The sequence below is a fragment of the Magallana gigas genome, chromosome 7, assembly GCF_963853765.1.
Source record: "Magallana gigas chromosome 7, xbMagGiga1.1, whole genome shotgun sequence".
NCBI lineage: Eukaryota > Metazoa > Mollusca > Bivalvia > Ostreida > Ostreidae > Magallana > Magallana gigas.
Genome location: NC_088859.1, coordinates 43,451,781 through 43,469,442, shown reverse-complemented (window position 1 = coordinate 43,469,442; position 17,662 = coordinate 43,451,781). Strand labels below are relative to the sequence as shown.

Genomic DNA, 17,662 nt, shown 5'->3' with positions numbered 1-17,662 from the left:
AAACATGGCATGAGCATCATTTCTTATGATTCTGGAATTAAGATGTATGGTATTTATTTTGTCTGCACACCGTGGTGTGTTATAGGACCGACGATATCCAAAAAAAAAACACTAAATGATTTAGTCCAAACTATTAGTAACCGTGGTGACTCGATGTAATAACACTGCATGGTTTAATTGCATTTAAAAATAAAGTGATTAATATACAACCTAAAATAATAAATGTAAATATTTCTTTACAAGTAATTTTAAGTCACACAGGCACATCACATTGAGTGTCTGAATTTTGAACTTTTTTGATGTTATTTCTACTTCTGGATGCTAAGAATAAAAATCAAAACTTTAAACATAGATATTCTAAGATTAAAGAGATATATGGTACATATTTTAATGGCTCAGTTATCAATCATAGTAACAGAAATATCTTGGAGACTTTCCGAACTAGAGCGAACTCTATTCTTTTTAAATTTTCTGCCTCGAAGATACAGCTCTACCAGGCAACAGATGACCGAAAAAAATATAAAACTACTGTACACAATGAATATTCCACTTGTACTTTTAAATTCCAGTTCAGTGGCAGTATTTGCCGAGTGACAAGAATGTTTATCCCACCATATCTTTCTGTATTTATCCACCATGCCAATTTGCACCATTTTGAGCATGCTGAAAAATAAACATCCTAATGACTGGTTATAATTTCGGAATAAATAACATTGTTTTTACAAATTAGTAATTATTCATAACTTTTTAAATTCTGATTAGTACCAGATAATTATTTTTATTACTTGATAGTGTTAAAGTTCTATCAAAAAATATATACAGCATTTGCGAAAATATTTACAAAAACGTTGTATTTAATTTGTCATTATTATCAGTATGTTAAGGACCACAAAAGCAAAACCTACTGTTTATCAAAAGCCCTTTTAAACTCTGCGTTTTTCCTGATAACGAACGAGAGTACTCCTTTATTGAACGTTTCCTCTGCCATTTCTAGATTCTTGCAGTCTTTCATAGCCATGAACCTGGCTTCTGATTCATCCGTTATGTAAGCATAGTTACCTTTAATGATCATCTCATACACTTGTTTGAGGGATTTTAATTTAGGCATATCTCTCATCATGTCCCATATCTTCTTATAGATTCCTTTTTCAGCTTTCTGTGAAAATCGACACATTTTAACTTTAATAGTATTCAATTGTTAAGAATTCTATACATTATTAAAACTTTATATTTACAATCTGAAGATTAAAAGGAACACATGTTTCTTGTAAAATATATCAAGTTAATCTGAATACAATATTCATGGTGAAATCATTTTGTTTAAAGAGGCTGAATGGACAATAAATGATCCATCAGGTCTTCTAAAAAATCAATATACTTATTTTAACTTTAACCTATAGAATTTCAATCTTTCTTATATCTTTACAAAGAGCTTTATAGATTAACAAGAGGCTCCATGGGCCTTATAGATCGCATGGGTAACTCCAATTGGCTTTTGCAATGTGTATTCATATACATTATTATATTAATAATAACATGGCTAATGAAATCATTTTTAGTATTCCGAGATTCCAATAAACTTAAGTTTCTAAATGTTTAACAAATTATTAAAATATTGTAGCATAACACAAAATGACATAGTTGAACAAATCTCAAGTACAAAACAATAATCAGTCGAGATTACACCACCGTACCCTATATAATCATTTCAACCTTATCCTTACACCAGAACCCATAACCCGAGACCATGAAATTGATAATTTTGAAAGAAGCATTTTTCCTCAACATAATCAGGCACCTAATTCATCAGACCAAAGAATTACTTCATTCATATAGAGCCCCATCCTAACACCAGAACCCCGAACCAGGGGCCATGAACTTTACAATTTTGGAAGGGGCCTTCTTGTTAGTCATAACTATATACTTATAGTTTATCTGCGTAATATCGAGGAGCAAATTCATAAAGAGTTAGTGCATTTTTTCTATGTAATCATTAGAGCCCAGCCCTAACACCAGAACCCATGACCTAGGGGTCATGAAATTCACAAATTTAGAAGGAGCATTCTTCCTCATCATAAATATGTTCTTAGTTCATTGGCTAATTACCCAGGAACAAAGAAGAAATTTTTAAACAAATAAATGCATTTTCACTATATAATCATTCGAGCCCCACCCTAACGCCAGAACCTCTGACCCTGAGGCCATAAATTGGTAGAGAGCCGACTTCTAATAACAATCTTGCCAGCATTTTGACTGTTTGATGTCCGGAGTTAAGAAAAGGATTTTTAAAGATTGCATCAATTTTGATGGTTTGACCCCACCCTTGATGCTCAAGGGGACAGATGTCATAATAATAATCATTATTCATAATAATAGATGTTGTATGCCAAAATTGGTTAAAATTGATTCCATTGTTCAAGAGAAGAAGCTAAAATGTTTACAACCGACGAACAACGACCGACGACCGCCGATGAACAAAGACAGTTAGCAATAGGTTACCTGAGTGACTCAGATGACCTTAAAATGGCAATTCTTGGGGGCTTTTTATTTACCTTGAATAACATATGAAGATTGGTACCGTCACTGATTAACGGTTTGTAAACAGATTGAGCTGCAAGTTCCTCCAAGTTCTTTATTGGTGCCTTTCCCAGGGATACTGTCAGGAAGGCAGCTAGGTTTGCTGTATACAGAGACATCACTATAATGGTAAAGACCCACCAGAATCCCATCACAAGCCGAGCGGGGACAGACTTGGAAGATTTTTCTTCACCTATAAATATGCCATACCAACATTGAATTTTGAAAATTTTATTTTAATGTCACATAATAAAGCTGTTCAATAGTCGGTATTTGTTCTCATCCAGGAAATATATTTCTAGTCCAAGAGCAAGACGTTCTACTTATTTAAAGAAATGAAAATACACGCAAGTTCGAAACTTTTTAGAGCCTCTTCTGGATATTATATTCTGTACAATAGCTATAGACTGAATAACAAAAAACTATAGATGATACTAAGATATATATTTTTGTACAAAAAAGTTTCGATAGAAAAGACGTTTGTTTACAAGAACAATTTTCTTGCTGATGAAATGTGTCCCTTTGGTTGTTTAAGGTAGCTAGAGGGAGCATTAATATTAATTTGAAATACCATTACATTGTAGTTATGTTTTGGTAAAACTTGGATAAGGAATGATTTCAAATGCCAGCCTTAAGATAACAACACAATCAAATATAAAAGAAGCATAGTTAACCTTGGTGCAAAAAAGCCGAGAAAACCAACCAAAAGCTTGCGGACACTTTGTTGTGAAGTCCCTTACTAAACGGACTAAGCTTCACTATAATTGACAGCACTACTGCAGCAACAAATGCAGCTGCCCCGGTTGCAAGCCAAGAGTCGGTATCAAGCGGACTGAAGACCCGGAATATTCTATCAGCCTCGTTGTCAACTTTTCGCACTATAATGCCGCTCCCTTCTTCTTGGAAGGGATAGATAAAGTCTACAACCTTTCTTCTCTCTGCTGTTATTGTAAATGGACCGACAGCTATATCAGCCTCCTAAAATATCATAAACAAAATACAAAAAATCATTTAAGAATTTCTTGACCCGACAATCAATGAATCATTGACAACAATACACACCCCTCTCATGACCATTCCTATCATCCCTGAAGCATTTTTGTTATCATTTGTCGGGTTGCCATAGAGACCATCTACAGAATCCAGGAACTCGTATCTGCAGAAAACAGATGTAAGGGCTTTTATTTCGTAATGTTTCATCAAACATTACGAAAAATGCTTATGAAACTTTAGAAATGTCGATTTAGTATTACCTGAAGTTAAACTGCTTGGCGAATTCATTCAGCAGGTCGTATGTAAACCCGTAATAGTAGAAACTCCCATTGCCTTTATCCACTCGCATTTGGAAAGGTTCATCCTGAACCGAAAAAAATGTGAAAGATTCATTATTGAAAAGTAACACTTTTCTGGATTTTTTCAAAAGATAGCAATCAGAGTAACATTGTATGTATGCTATTAACTTAATACCTCTGTTAACTGTAATACTTAACTACATCGGTTTTAAAATCTTTTTATACTTGTTTGTGTATTTCCTCGTAATTAAAGGAAGTCACACTATATTGTGGACATCCCGATTATTTTAAAATGGAAATTACTATGTTTATATTTAAAAATGACATATCTTGTTTTATAAACAATGTTTTTGTGTTTACCTCATTTCAAAGACATTCCTATGTGTACATATTAATGTGTAAATGATTATTGTATTTGAGACCTACTTGTAGTCAAGCAATTGTTTACATCCAGGTCATTAATAAACAGCTGATAGATGTCAATTTCTAAGTGCCAGTTCAATAGTTCCGACAGTTAAAGTAATTATGAGGTGCAGTTTAGAACTATAGAAGTGGATCCAGGTGTTGACACTAGGTAAATAGGTCATCGTCATCAAAATCTATTCTATTGTTTGATAACAGTTATAATCATTAATAAATAAATTTGTTAATTCTTCAAAAAGGGTTATTTTATACCAATATTAAGAGTTTGACTGTTAAGAGAAAAGGAAGTGCAAGAATATTTAAAATGTGAGCATATCTTCTATTTATGCAAAATTAAAGAAAAATTAATTTCTAATAATTATAGGGGGCGGGAATAAAAAAAAAACCTTATTTTAATTAAATCATTTACATTTGATGACATATTTTAAAGCTGCTTGGTCCGATTTTTTGTTATTACAGTATCAAATAATTTTCCATACAAACCATTTATCTTAGAAAGTTGTGGACTTTCTCCTATTTACACCATCAGAATCGGTCTCCTTTCAAAGTTAGAAATATTCAAAGTAAATAAATTTTTTTTAAAATATTTAATAATTTCTTTTTGGGAAAACGAAAAAACAAACCAAAATGCATCATGGGATGTTTTAAGAAGGTAACCGCTAATTTGGTTTCGTCCCTCGAATGATTGGGGTTATTCAACCGGTCGCATGCTATGCATCGATTGTAAACAATGCAAACATCAGAAATATAATAGCGAACAAAACGTACACAGGTTTTGTAATTTGCCGGAACATTACGAACTTATATATAGCCATGTCAAAATCGTAATACAACAATACCCGTCTTGACATCTGGGTGAATTTGAACAAGAGGCGAAATAACACGATACCCTTTTATGTCGTTTGTTTTGTTAACAAATTTTGAACATAATTTTTTTTTTAATTGAAAGCTTATTCGACTGGGAAAACTACTGCTATGTCTATTATCATACATATACATAGCATAACCATCGTTTAAAAACGTGCAAAAAAATGATAAAAAATCGGACCAACCAGCTTTAATATTTGAAAATTAAAAATAATTGTTGGGGGAATTATAGACAACAAAGTCTTTTTCAATGATTTTAATTTTTGCAAATTTCGAATTAAAAAATATTACGGGTAAATCCATGTGACCAAAAGGTAACAAAACCTCTACCTGACAATAATTTTTTCTCTGAAAAATAGAGAGAGTAATGTGTTTGAGAAATAGGCAATTTCCATCTCTAGCTTCAGTGATTCCTAGAAACGCAGAGAAAAAAGAATTGGAAAATACCATAGAACCTCTTCAAACCGAGGAAATATAAAATTCAGTAAATGTCAGTGTTTCTTGACATGGAATATACATTCAGTCTACACAAAAACATGAAACACAAGAAATATAAAAAGTATGACAATAATGCAATAACAGATAATGACAGATATGAATGTTTTGCATCAAATTCATAAAATGATGCAGACTTTAATTTCACAATCTTCTAGGAATTATAACCATGACGACTTTTACGTGAATTTAGAGAAAACTGTTCCCTTCATCGACATGCGAAGACAACTAGTGAATGATTCACAATTTCATCATACGATAAATGCTAAAAATGCAAATTGTCTTGCGATAAATGATAAAAATGCAAACTGTCATGCTCATATGTTCAGTGGCTATGCCCATAACCCATGAATATGGATATGGAGACAAGGGACGCAATGTGTACGGGAACAGTAGGAACCCATTCAAAGAAAAATTAGGAAATTCCTCAGCATGATGAGAAATAAGCATTTAGGATAAATTCCTTAATGAACAGAGCACATCCAGGTTTAACAGATGAACAACTGAAGGTAGAGCTTGTCTTCGGACATCTGCTAAATGGACTAAATTCCAGAGCATCGCATACGATGTAGCCTGAAATTGCCCAAAACTTAAAAGAGTGCAGAAGACATGGCACGAATGCTGTAAAAAAATGAATGCGGAGAAGAGCAAATATGAACAACATGATATCATTGACCGAATAAAACATCAATAAGCAGTAACTGAAGAAAGTTTAAAAGATAGCATTGTCCAAGATCTCAGAGATCTAGTATAAATGCAATGCAGAGAGGCAAGAAATTAGCAACCAAATTCCAATGGAGCTAGAAGATACCAGATGTTTGTTCGCTATGAATGCAGGGAAGAGGGGCACATTTAGAAAAATTTACCGCTTCCCCGGCAGTCGGAACAACAAAAAGTGCATCCATTAAATCAATAAAAGATCCTAACGAAACAGAAGTGGATGACACAAGAGAGTTGACTGGAATAAGTAAGAAGAATGAAGTCCTTAAATCTCAAAGAAAAATGAAATTGTGATAAGGAGAACTAAGACCGTCACAGTAAATGTTCAAATGCAGGGTGGAAGCAGAAGATGATACAGGAGCATCAGTGACGATGTAAAGTGACAAATATATATTATTATACAGTAACTTGATCCAAAGGGTCGGATCACGTCGAGTTGTCAGGCGTGGATCAACAGATCAAACGAGACGTTAAACGTCGAGTTTGATCTGATGATCCGCGCCTGGAAACGAAAATTTATTATATATCCTTGTCTATTCAAAAGTTTTAATTACAAAACTTTGTTTACAAAAAATCAACTGTATGACGTTTACTTATATAATAATGCTATTTTGAAACTATTGCCGGAGATGTTAATAGAGGGAGTCTCTGAAAATCAGCAGTGCTTAGATTTAGAATACGGAATGCTGAAACCTGTGTTTGAGAATCAAAGAGACGTTCTGCCTGCTAGAACATTAGTAGACTCAATTAGAGAAACAGTAACGGTGAAAATCATGAATCTCAGTTTTCATAGTAATCCTGGGAAATTAAAGAAAGGAGAGTTACATCCAATAGAATCTATACACTACCCTAAAAATTCCACAGATGAAATACCAATCCAAGAACTCAGAGTGCCTGAATATCTGGAAGAGTTGTTAAAAAATGAGTTACAAAAACATCTCGGATGATAAACTGTAGAACAAACAGGCAATTCTTCTCAATAAACATCTAGATGTACTTGCGAGACACAAAAAACTGGTCTTGAAACGTGTTCAGTTATAAAGCACAAAATAAATACCAACTTTGCAGCACATGCGTAGTCAAACATCAAACACTATTGCAGAAAATCTAGTAAAGGATTTCATTTCTCATTTTGATATTCAATTAGAGATTCACAAGGTAGAAGTTTTGACTGTAAGCTTATTCAGGTTTAATAGACATCCATATCATATTATGTTTAAAAAGAAAATTACTTTGCTTCTATTTTTGTCTTGATTAATTAAAAATTATCCTGTGTTTACCTCGTATTAATGACATACTTATCTCTACATATACTACTCTGTATAATCTGTAAATGGTTATTGTAATGGTGACCTAGTCACATAGTTGCTTGGTCATTAGTAAACAGCTGATGGATATATAAACGGTAGCCCGTTAGATTCAAGTGGCAGTTCAACAGTTAGGACAGTTAGATTGTTGGTGAGTTACAGTTATCTGAGTTGCCATTGCGAAGTATAGTGGTGGACCCAGGTGTTGACCCTAGGTGAATACATGTTGTTATTGACTTCTATTTCATTGTTTTAACAATTATAATCATTAAAAAATACATTTGTTTATTCTTTCAACAAGAGTTAATTCGACATACCTCGACAGAAACGACTTTCAGCGTCCTATTGCCGAAGTCTTTGAAGATACATTTGTACAGGCGATCTTCAACCACATGGAAGCCATTCGGTTCTTGTGAATACTCTGCAACTTTTTGAAACAAGGTCTCTTCGTCTATGGCTGAACTAAAAACCCGAGCGTGTGATTCCTTATCTATCAATCTGGTTTCGTTTGAGGAGTCCATCTGTGTTTTAACAAATTATTTTTTTTTAACATAAGTGAGTGATAAATAAAAGCACATGAACACAGTTATTTAGAATGATGTAAAGTCTATAAATTTTTAACAAACTTACTAATACCATGTATTGATGGAGGTCGTAGCGAAGAGATTTCAAGTCTGTGACATATCGTCCATCACCGGTAAAATCTAATCCTCGCTGAAATACTAATAGGGCTTCCAACAACAAATCCGCCGTCGTCTGTTAATTAATGAAAACAATTAACAAATGAGTCACATTCAGATATTCTAACAACATTTTATTGCAATAAAATGCTAAATTACAATTAACTTAATGTCAATATACAAGTTGCGTCGCACGTTGTTATAAATAATGTGCATGTAGACGTTGAGTTAATTGTAATTTAGTTTTTATGTCGCATTTTATCTCGCATTTTTACCCATATGAAAATCAGGTTATCTTCAAAGATTTGTAACTTGCATGTAGACATAATTATCCTGCATGTAGACATAATTATATTGCATGTAGACACAATTATCTAGCATGTTGACATAATTTTTTTTTTTGGGGGGGGGGGGGGGCATGTTGATACATTTATCTTGCATGTAAGGGCAGAAATATTCCCCCGTATGATAACAATTGATATTTGATACGTGTTTTACTGCATCGAAACAAAAATAATTCAACAATACAGTTCACGATTTAGTATATATTTAGTAGATACAGTTAAATCATATTTTTTTTAAAATTTCTTTTAAGTCTTGGTTTTTGCAAGTACAAAACCTTTTTAAAACTAAAAACATTAATTGAATACTAGTATATATGGTACAGCTTTTGAAGAAGTAGTGTGAATCTGATTAATGGTTCAACAGAAACCAAAATTTCAACGATCTGAATATAGAAAGTATTCTAGTCACCGTTTCGTTCTGTTGAAGACCGGCAGATATCAGAAGAACACAGCCTTCATGGACAGGCTTATACAAAATGCTGTTCCACAACGTGTATGGGTCTAGGTTCAAAACCCAGTAGAAACTCCTGTTGAACATATCTACTGCCATTGCCTGGAAGCATATGGAAACTGACGTTGTGGCCATATTTTTAATGTATAAGCTAGAGTCTGCTTAATGAGAAATGTTTTCTTTTTTGTCCAGAAATTGGTTTCACCCAGAGGGAGTGATTTGTTATTTTGAAAATTGTTTGACAACTCATGACAGATATGTTTAGATTTTTGAAGATTTTTGAAGCAGAAATAAATTAATATTTAGGTCAAAATGAGATCACATTTTATATTATTCAAAATTTTAAAAAAAATTCGCCTGAAGACAAGCTATAGCTAGAATTTTACTTCCCAATAGATACATACAAAAAATAAGAAAAAATGATTGTGACATTTTTGTCGTATTATATATTCGTATAGTTTATTCAGAGTGGGACACCCCAACATGATAATGACGTATGTTATCTTGCCGCTTGAAGCAATCGATTCTGTTTTTATACTATGACAATTAATTCGTTATGAAATCGTGATCTAAACTACACTGCTCTAGTATCTTTTTACATACCAAAAGTATTGATTAAAGTGATTAAAATTTAATATAAATTAATGACGTTGATTCGAGATCGATCATGTCTTGATAGAAAAGTCAATTGGGGTCATTGATAAATTATTAACAATTTAATACTGTCGTCATACGGTCCGTGAAGGAGCCGTTTTTGCTTAAAAATTTATAGATTGTCTTATCATTTTGACCCCTTTTCTACCTTTTTTGATTTAAGAATTAAAAACAAACGTGAAATTAAACTAATGATATTTGTACATAAATGTATATACATGTACTACCAAAAATCTTAGCTAAAGCAAAAGCATTTGGTCAATATTTAAACCTACAGCCTACTACAAATTACTTAACAGTTTACCTCATAGAACATTTGGACTTCCATTTCATAAAATTTAAAGTAGAGTGTTTCCTTCTTGTGCAATCAACAAAATAAGTTAATGACTGGTCCTGTGCAAGGTTAGCAAAACATGTATATGTCTAACTGATTAATGTTAAAACTTATTACATTGGCAGGCACGGTATAGATCGGACAATAACATTTTCTGTGCATTGCCTCATTTGGGCATTATTGTTATTTTCACTTGTATATTTCTATTTTGATTTGACAGCAGTCCGGTTATTTACCTCGGACACGATGCTCAGCGTCCGTTCTTTGGCTGTAGCTACATAGATAACTTCCTCCGACCCTTGCTCTTGGAATATTTCCAGCGTTAGGTGTTGTCCTTCAGGGAGAAATATGACGTTGCTCAAAACATTCTTTTTGGTCAATAACACAATGAGTTCTTGAATGCAAAAGGAACCTTTAAAAAATGGAAGGCATTTCAAAGCTGTTGGGGTCTTTTCTCAAAGGTTATGAGACAGAATCAGATTAAATCAAATGTGCATTAAAACATTAAAAACTTGATGTACGTACAACAATCTTTCAAGAGGCTTTAGATAGCGCGCGTACACACACACACACACACACACACACACACACACACACACACACACACACATGATTGCTCAGAACATTTAGATAAAAAATTTAACCAACGAGACGTCTGATACTATCTGAAATCATAATAATATAACCCTTCATCTTTTCCCATTGCTAAAAAACCCAGTTTGCATGATGGCTAAATGATAATACTAATTGTGTCACCTCATGTTCAAACGTACTTTCTGAGTCGTAAATGACATTGACATGCTCCCATTTCATATGCAGAACTATGTCGATGAATTGTGAGTTTTGACTATGACAGTTTGAAAGCACGGACAAATGATGGTGACCGTCATAGGTTTGTGGACAGACTTCATTATCAATGGTTATTAATGGAAGGTTCGTTGATGCGGTTTGTTCCTGTAAGACTGCAGCAGTGGGGCAAGATGTGAAAGCGATGATTCCAATCACATCACTCTCGGATAAGTTGGAAACTAAAATCGTTTATAATGAAACCGATATAGATATCTTGATTCGTATATATTGTTTATGGATATTTTTCAAACATAAGATTTATCAGACATTCTGTTTGGGTAAAATACTAGTAAAAGGATGCTTTCCTTGAACGAGAAATATAAATTACATGAGTTAAAATTTAAGATTTTGATAAACGGTCAGGTGACATTCCTACCTTTTTGATACATTGACAAAGCGTCCGAATTGTCGACTTGATGCAAGATGTATTCCTGAACGGCAGTGCCCGTTCCATTATTTAATGGTTTACCCAAGTCAGTCCACTTGTCACTCTGGTATATCACTCCTGCAAAAACGTTGTCTCTAGCTCAGCTTCTCGAAATTACTGTTTTATTAAATTATCACCATTTTCAACAAAACGTTATTCAAACCATTTTACAAAGGATCCGATACAACATACATATTTATTGACATTTTTAATTGAAAAATAAATCCCAAATTTACTTAAGTTGAATAAAGAAAAAAATTGAAAACGTTCGGATATTTCATCTTCTTTTAAATTTCAGTTAAAATATATTTTCTTTGCTTACCCACTTTCCAGTTGGCATTAGATGTAACTGCTAGCACAAACAATATATAACCCGTGCTAAATATCATTTTGAAAAACCGTTGTTTAAACAATTTGAACAAAACAGTGCAATCTGTTTGAATTCCATTTTACCATCGTCACCGAATCAATCGAGTTAACACACTAGAGGATTCGGCTGTGTAGACGACAAAATACAGAGCAAAAGCAAAAAATTCAAATCAGATATTCAGTTTTCAATTTGGTATATAGTATTTATCAAAGTATTCATGTTTTGGTGTTTGGGAGGTCAACAAATTGACCATCAGATCTTTTTGAACTTTAAGATAGATATATTTTTAATCCATGAACTTTTGTTTAGTAAAGAGAGTAAAGAGAGATTCCTCATATCTAAGCTTTAAAATTTTAATATTTTCTATATCATTCTAAAAAAGCTCTTCTGTTAAAGAAGATTAACTAAATATATACTGCTAGTAGTACAAAAATAGTCACAACCACCTAACCGTCTTTTTTTTTCCATTTTTCGAACCTAAAGTTGAAAACAGCCATAAGTCTACATATCTGTGGGTATGTGAGTGGGTGGGTAGGTGAGTGGGTGGGTTGTAGTACACGGTAACCAATCTAAAGGCTATGCTTCATTTCATTTGGAAGTTGATACAGGGCATGGACATTTCTGGCATTACAGAGCGTGGTATTCAATTTGTCTGCACAGCCGTGGGTGTTGTGTAGTAATGACGGTATCCAAATATAAGTACTAAATGCTTTATTCATTACATTTGTGGCTTTTACTTGTAACAAAATAACAGCTGTACAGTGCAAGGTTTAATTGCATGTAATAATGAAGGTGATTTTTTTTTTTTTTTTTTACATAAAATGAATATTATTAACTCTATATATATATTTATTTTAAGTCACGCAGAAGCAGGTGATATCACATCGATTGTCTGAAATTTTAACGTTTGTCTAAATTATTCATAAATTATATAAATTATAAATTTAAATGATGACACCACAAGATTGGTGAATATCTTGTTTTGATTCTGAAAAATATTTAGGTAGAATTGGGTTTTTTCTCATTTTACAGCAAATTCAATGCAGCTATAAACAAGTAATGGAAATAGGCATCACATTTCGAATTTGACCCGTAGTTACTTAGGTAAAAAGACACGAAATAAATAGACCATGTAATTGGGTAATGATGGATAGTTCATTTAAAATTTATTAACGTTATATACAGACATACCCGGCATAAATAATTAAAAATGAGGTTAATTTCATGGTAACGAAAATTGTCCATTTTATTTAGAAGTATCCACTAGGGACAATTATCTAGTCCCCCAGTCATTCTTAGACTACCAATAACGCATTGCAATGAGATTGTATATAGAACTACCAAAAATGCATTCGGGTTGTTGCATATTTTGTTAAATGAATTATTTTCTTTAAAGGAACTACCCGAAACGGTTTATGGAGTTATGTTCCCTTTAATGTTCATATTTAATAAGTAATTATTGTAAATAATGTAATTAGGAGGTCAAATGATTAAAATAGTTTAACAAGAATTTTTATTATATAAAAAAGAAAACAAACAAATTTTGTAGTTTCCATATAGTCTGATAGACTTGTTAGTTGTGAAAGTATTAAAAGCATGATTGGCTTGCTAATGTTCCATGCTGATGTGTGGCAGGATGAAATTTAAATGATTACCAAATGTTGTCACAAATTGTATGTCCAATATATTCGTAAAAGAAGATACTGTGTGAAGCAATTCCTTGGGTAATTGCTGAAAGCAGATTCCCTAGTGTGAATATTGAAAATATCGATGCTACATATTCTGTAAATTGATTCTTAGAATCTGATGAAATCAATCATGCGTGGGATAGTGAAATTCCACCGAGGGAACAAGATTCACGGTCTAGGGCGAATCTTGGCCCCGAGGTGGAATTTCAGTATCCCATATAAGTATATAATGAATGATTATTTTTCTCCCATAGTTTTACATTAAAAAGGCGATGCCTGACAACTTTCTGTTATGACGCTCAAAAGATTACTTTTGGTTTATCTCTCCACGTGCTTCAAATAGTGCAAGTAAAATTGAGAGCCTACGACAATTTTTTTCCAATAAAAATATGATAGATTGTAATTGATTGATCAAAATGGGTAATCTCAATCCATCATTTTGCATTTTTCTACAGCAGACAACGTTTGTTTATGTTTTAAAGCGGCGTAGTAATACACAGTATAAGACTGAAAAATCTCACACTGCTGTTTCACACTGGAAAAACCAATCTCACACCGGTGATCATGCGAGAAGAGTTAATAAAGTGTCAGGTTGAATGACAAAGTGGCAGGGTGACAAGTTGCCTTGCCAGATTGCAAGGGCAGTGGGTTAATATTGAAAAAAAGAACAATATATATATATATATATATATATATATATATATATATATATATATATATATATATATATATATATATATATATATATATCTGTATATGTTGCATTAAATTTTTCCTTAAGACGAACTTTTTTATTCTTATCCCATTCCTTATAAAACTCGGGTAAACCGGGCACGGACCGAAACCCGACACGTTACACTGCCAAAATATTTGTTGCAAAGGTTATTGGGTAATGTGCGGTCATCTTGTACATTTGAGGATAAGAATCTTAACATTTCTTGAACTGGCTTCTTTCTGCCCGAAACTGACCAAAAATGTTGCCAAAAAGATATAAAAGCAATAAATAAGAAGTCCTAAATGTCGTTTTGTTCGAAAAGTATGAATACAAGAACAGAACAAGAGATTTGAAACACTTATGCCCCCTCCCTTGGAAACATCCACAAAGAAAATGAACGTAAACTGCAAATATTTGGAATTCCAAGTCCAAGGGGCATAACTATGCGGAAATTGCTCTATCATACCCAAAATCAAACTTGACCTAGATATTATTTAGATAAACCTGCATACCAAATTTCATATTAATATGTGCACCCTTTGCGAAGAAAATGAGCGGAAGCTGCAAATAACTCGAATTTTTCTAAGTCCAAAAGCCATAACTCTGTCGAAAATTGCCCGATCGTACCCAATATCGAACTTTACCTAGATATTATTATGATAAACCTGTATACTAAATTTCATTTTAATATGTTCATCCTCTGCGAAAAAAATGAGCGGAAACTGCAAATAACTCGAATTTGTCTAAGTCCAAGGGCCATAACTCTGTCGAAAATTGTTCGATCGTACCCAATATCAAACTTGACCTAGATATTATCATGATAAACCAGTATACCAAATTTCATTTCAATATGTTTATCCTTTGCAAAGAAAATGAACGGAAACTGTTGGTGGACCGACCGACCGACAGACAGCAGCAGAGCAATATGCCCTCACTTCTTCGAAGGGGGGCATAATAATGCCTTTTTAATCACTAAGATAAGTTGTCGAACTGCGCAGGTACCGACGTATTTTGAAGATTTAAAAACCTGAAGGGTGTTCATTGGTGTCCTCTTTACAATCATTTGTTGGGGAAAAGTTTGAAATTTGCTAATTTAAGTTGTAACTTTGTCTCAAACTAAGGTACATATGTACCCTATTCTTAAAATGGGCCTCAAAAACACCAAGACATATTTGTCTGTGTCTATGGAGGTACATTGCAGATATATTTTCATTGAAATATGATGTAAACGTTTTGAGTTTAAGACAATCACTTTTTTGGACCCCTATCCCATTTCTAAAAAGAATATACTTTATTTTATACTTATAGAAATAAAAAATCCCCATAAATCAGACATGGGAGAGGTATAGAGATGTACATGTATATCAAATTAAAAACGGTTGTTATTATTTTCTATGGAAATATAACGTCAGTGTGTCTTCAAAGACACATGAGTTCTAAGTATTGACTGGATTTTTCTTGTTCTAAAATAGATCCCATGCCGACTAATAAAAAATAGGGTACCCTATTTTGAGGCAAAGTTACAACTTAAATGAGCACAATTCAAACTTTTTCTCAACAAATAATTGTAGAGAGGACCCAATGAACCCCCTTCAGATTTTTTCAGATCATTAAATCTTCAAAATAAGTCTGTACCTGCGCAGTTCGACAGTTGTTCTTAGTGATTAAAAAGGCATTGTCCTGTTCTTGTATGCTTACTTTTCAAACAAAATGACATGTAGGACCTCATATTTATTAGTCCCCTACCGGTTTCACCGGAGGGGACTATAGCTTTCCTCTGCGTCCGTCAGTCCGTCTGTCCGTCCGTCCGTCCGTCCGTCTGTCGGTCCGTCCGTCAGTCCGTCTGTCTGTCCCACTTCAGTTTTCCACACTTTTTTTTCTTTATGCATTTGAGGAATAATATGAAACTTGCTGAACAGCTTCAAAATGTCAAACTACAGATCAAGTTTACACTTTTGTAGCGTCTGATTGACATATTTTCGAGAAAATTAATTTTTTATAGTCCAATTTTTTAATGTTCGGGTTCGTTATCGGGTTCGGTGTGTAACTGAATAAACGAGGTCAGTGTGTAGTCAGTAATAATATCGTGCGTTACTTGTACCATTCCTTTTCCTGTACCATTCCTTTTATCATTTCTAACAAACAAATAAATTCTATAAAATAGTGTCAAGCATTGTGTTGTAAATTTAATCGGCAGGTTTTATTTTGTATTATTATTACAATCGGGTTCGTTGTCGGGTTGGGCTGTTTAACTGTTTGGTTTGATTCGGGGTACAGAAGACGGTAAGAAATGATATTGTGCATAACAGTGCATTGTTTTCACAAATTTTTACCAGCGAATACAGAATAGACTTGGCGAAATTACAGGAGATGAAATAAAGAGTATTATTTACCTATTTCCTATTTAATTTCTATATCAACTAGTTTTAATTTCCTCTGTTCTTTTATCTCTGATTAAAGCATGAAATCTCGTTTACAATAGCTCTGAAATAGTTGTGTGCTTAGCTTTCATAGAATAATACAAACCGGTAGGGGACGTGTATTGCTTATGCAATACTCTCAGAATGCTTGTTGCTTTTATATCTTTTGGCAACATTTTTGGTCAGTTTCGGGCAGAAAGAACCAGTTCAAGAAATGTTTACATTCTTATCCTCAAATGCAAAAAATGGCCGCACATTCCCCTTCAGATTTTAAACGCAAGTTACTGTTTTGTTTTTTATTATGTTATCTAACTTTTTCTGGGACGATGATGTGATAAATAACATACGCATTCGTTAAATGAGCGATCAATGTTTACTTATTAACATTATTAAAGCATAATAAATGGTCATCCGTGTGCATTAACATGGTTTCCATTTATTTTAGTGGAACCTAAAAGGATGCGTTGCATCAAATACGTCATGGCGTTAAGTCGCCCCTAGCGGTTTCACCTGAGGGGACTATAGCTTTCCTCTGCGTCCGTCAGTCCGTCCGTCCGTCTGTCTGTCCCATTTCAGTTTTCCACACTTTTTTTCTTTATGCGTTTGAGGAATAATATGAAACTTACTGAACAGCTTCAAAATGTCAAACTACAGATCAAGTTTACACTTTTATAGCGTTTGGCTGACATATTTTCGAGAAAATTAATTTTTTATATTCCAACTTTTTAATGTTCGGGTTCGTTATCGGGTTCGGTGTGTATTGAATAAACGAGGCCACTGTGTAGTTAGAAATAATATCGTGCGTTACTTGTACCATTCCTTTTATCATTTCTAACAAACAAATAAATTCTGTGAAATAGTGTCATACATTGTGTTGTAAATTTAATCGGCAGGTTTTTTTTTGTATTATCACAATCGGGTTCGTTGTCGGGTTCGGCTGTTTAACTGTTTGGTTTGATTCGGGGTAACGTTACAGAAGACGGTAAGAAATGATATTGTGCATAACAGTGCATCGTTTTCACAAATTTTTACCGGCGAATACCTAATTG

At 33.4% G+C, this 17,662-nt stretch overlaps 1 protein-coding gene and 1 long non-coding RNA gene across 4 annotated transcripts; one reads left to right on the top strand and one right to left on the bottom strand.

The window, feature by feature from the left end:
* Positions 1-153: 153 nt before the first annotated feature.
* LOC105328937 (glutamate receptor ionotropic, kainate 2-like) lies at positions 154-11,927 on the bottom strand. Of its 3 annotated transcripts, none has more exons than XM_066065564.1 (13): positions 11,743-11,927; positions 11,370-11,498; positions 10,918-11,172; positions 10,381-10,556; positions 9,115-9,258; positions 8,312-8,437; positions 7,999-8,202; positions 3,831-3,934; positions 3,640-3,733; positions 3,252-3,555; positions 2,553-2,770; positions 1,060-1,156; positions 154-663 (listed from the first exon to the last, which is right to left on the bottom strand). In XM_066065564.1, exons 1-13 carry the CDS (start codon positions 11,807-11,809, stop codon positions 491-493), a joined length of 2,091 nt encoding a protein of 696 aa, XP_065921636.1. In that variant the 5' UTR covers positions 11,810-11,927; the 3' UTR covers positions 154-490. The 3 variants fall into 3 exon arrangements, with proteins under 3 accessions (XP_065921636.1, XP_034314621.2, XP_065921635.1); XM_034458730.2 differs by having other exon boundaries at positions 155-663; positions 906-1,156; XM_066065563.1 differs by having other exon boundaries at positions 155-663; positions 906-1,156; positions 8,318-8,437.
* On the top strand, positions 7,768-8,135 carry LOC136269887 (uncharacterized). The gene is made up of 2 exons (XR_010707469.1): positions 7,768-7,896; positions 7,983-8,135. It is a non-coding gene; the product is annotated as an uncharacterized lncRNA (long non-coding RNA).
* Positions 11,928-17,662: the final 5,735 nt, after the last annotated feature.

Excerpts from the sequence above, each read along its gene's own strand:
- LOC105328937 (XM_034458730.2), bottom strand. The coding sequence starts at position 11,809 with ATGATATTTAGCACGGGTTATATATTGTTTGTGCTAGCAGTTACATCT. Across the intron at positions 9,259-10,380 it reads CGCTGAGCATCGTGTCCGAG|GCAATGGCAGTAGATATGTT; the intron begins GTAAATAACCGG and ends ATATGCTTCCAG. Across the intron at positions 664-905 it reads AAAAGGGCTTTTGATAAACA|CATGCTCAAAATGGTGCAAA; the intron begins GTAGGTTTTGCT and ends TTTATTTTTCAG.